The sequence below is a fragment of the Trypanosoma grayi genome (assembly GCF_000691245.1).
Source record: "Trypanosoma grayi strain ANR4 Tgr_1972_V1, whole genome shotgun sequence".
In the NCBI taxonomy this organism is placed as follows: Eukaryota; Euglenozoa; class Kinetoplastea; order Trypanosomatida; family Trypanosomatidae; genus Trypanosoma; species Trypanosoma grayi.
In genome coordinates this window covers 183-1,423 of record NW_008827590.1, presented here as the reverse complement: position 1 = coordinate 1,423, position 1,241 = coordinate 183, and the positions used below count along the sequence as shown (strand labels likewise).

The following is a 1,241-nucleotide window of genomic DNA, read 5'->3' as shown; positions in this document are numbered from 1 at the left end:
GCCACTGACGGCGTCCTCCACCGCGTGCGCAGCGGCGGGGTCACCGCACGCCACAAAGAACGCCGCACGCACGCCGCCGTCCCCCACACTCACAACGCAGTCGAGATCGTCACGGCCAGAGCCGGTACACGCAGAGAGGTCGGCGAGGAGGGCGTCGCGAAGTGCATCTAGGCTCACACCGCGCCAGCCACCCCCCGCAAACCAGCGGGTGTGGCGCGAGAAGAGCACAATGCCAGACCACTCACGCGCATCGTCACCTGGTGCTGTTGCTTCTGCTGCTGCTGGTGGTGGTGGTGGTGTCGCCTCCCACATCTCTGCAGCAACGAGTGATGGCGCCAACTCTTCAAACGCCTCGAGACGCTCGGGCGGCTGCTCGCAATCCAACAGCTTCACTGGAACTCGGGCCGGAGCAGCAGGAGCAGTATCAACGAGGCGTCGCTTCTCTTCCCCCTCTTTACCCTTTCCTTTTTGGGGGCACTGGAGATGTCGCATCAGCTCATCGTCGCTCAGTGGCGAAGGCATCCATTTTGCCAGCACTGCCTCACGGTTGTACGAATCCAAATCGGCAAAGAGCTCCTGCAGGCGTTCGTACCTGTTGGAAATCGGCACATCATTGGCTACCTGCTCGCGCGCTTCCGTCTCATCTCTTGCTGTTATGGCATGGGCTACTGCACTAGCATTCGGCACTTCTACCTCATCCGCAGTAGCGGACTGGCTGGACATTGCTGAGATAACCATCGGTGTCGCGTCGCCCGCAGCACAAGACGTAACAACTGGTGCCTCCCCAACACCGCATGGCATCACATCATCCGCATCCGTTGATACCGATTCCGATGCTGCTTCTGCTCTCGCCTCATCGGAAACAGGCAATCCTGCTGGCTCGTGCAACTCCCCCGCGCCTGTGATGAGCTTGCCGTCTTCGTCAAGGTGGTACTGCCGGTGCAGGGCGCGAAACAGCTCCTCCTCGTCCACGTCCAGGTCGAGGGCGCATTGCACCTTCGCCTTCACATTCAGCGGGCTGTGCCTCTCGTAAAACGCAAAGAGGCGGCGGCGCAACGCCTCCTTCGCAGGTGTCATTGTTTCTGCTGGTGTTATTGTTGTTGTTGCTGTTGGCGTGATGCCTGCTTCGTCCGCAGCTAGTCTTGCCCTGCTCCGCGCCGCCGGTGGTAGCGGATTGCCGGTTGCGTCGAGATTGTAGCGGCGGTGCAGCGAGGCAAAGAGGATGTCCTCGTCAACGTTGA

The 1,241-nt window shown here is 60.8% G+C and overlaps 1 protein-coding gene across 1 annotated transcript; it reads left to right on the top strand.

The window, feature by feature from the left end:
• Nucleotides 1-229: 229 nt before the first annotated feature.
• On the top strand, nucleotides 230-1,033 carry DQ04_19721000 (hypothetical protein; the record flags this gene model as incomplete). The annotated part of the gene is made up of 1 exon (XM_009317849.1): nucleotides 230-1,033. One exon carries the CDS (start codon nucleotides 230-232, stop codon nucleotides 1,031-1,033), a length of 804 nt encoding a protein of 267 aa, XP_009316124.1.
• Between the last annotated feature and the right edge of the window lie 208 nt (nucleotides 1,034-1,241).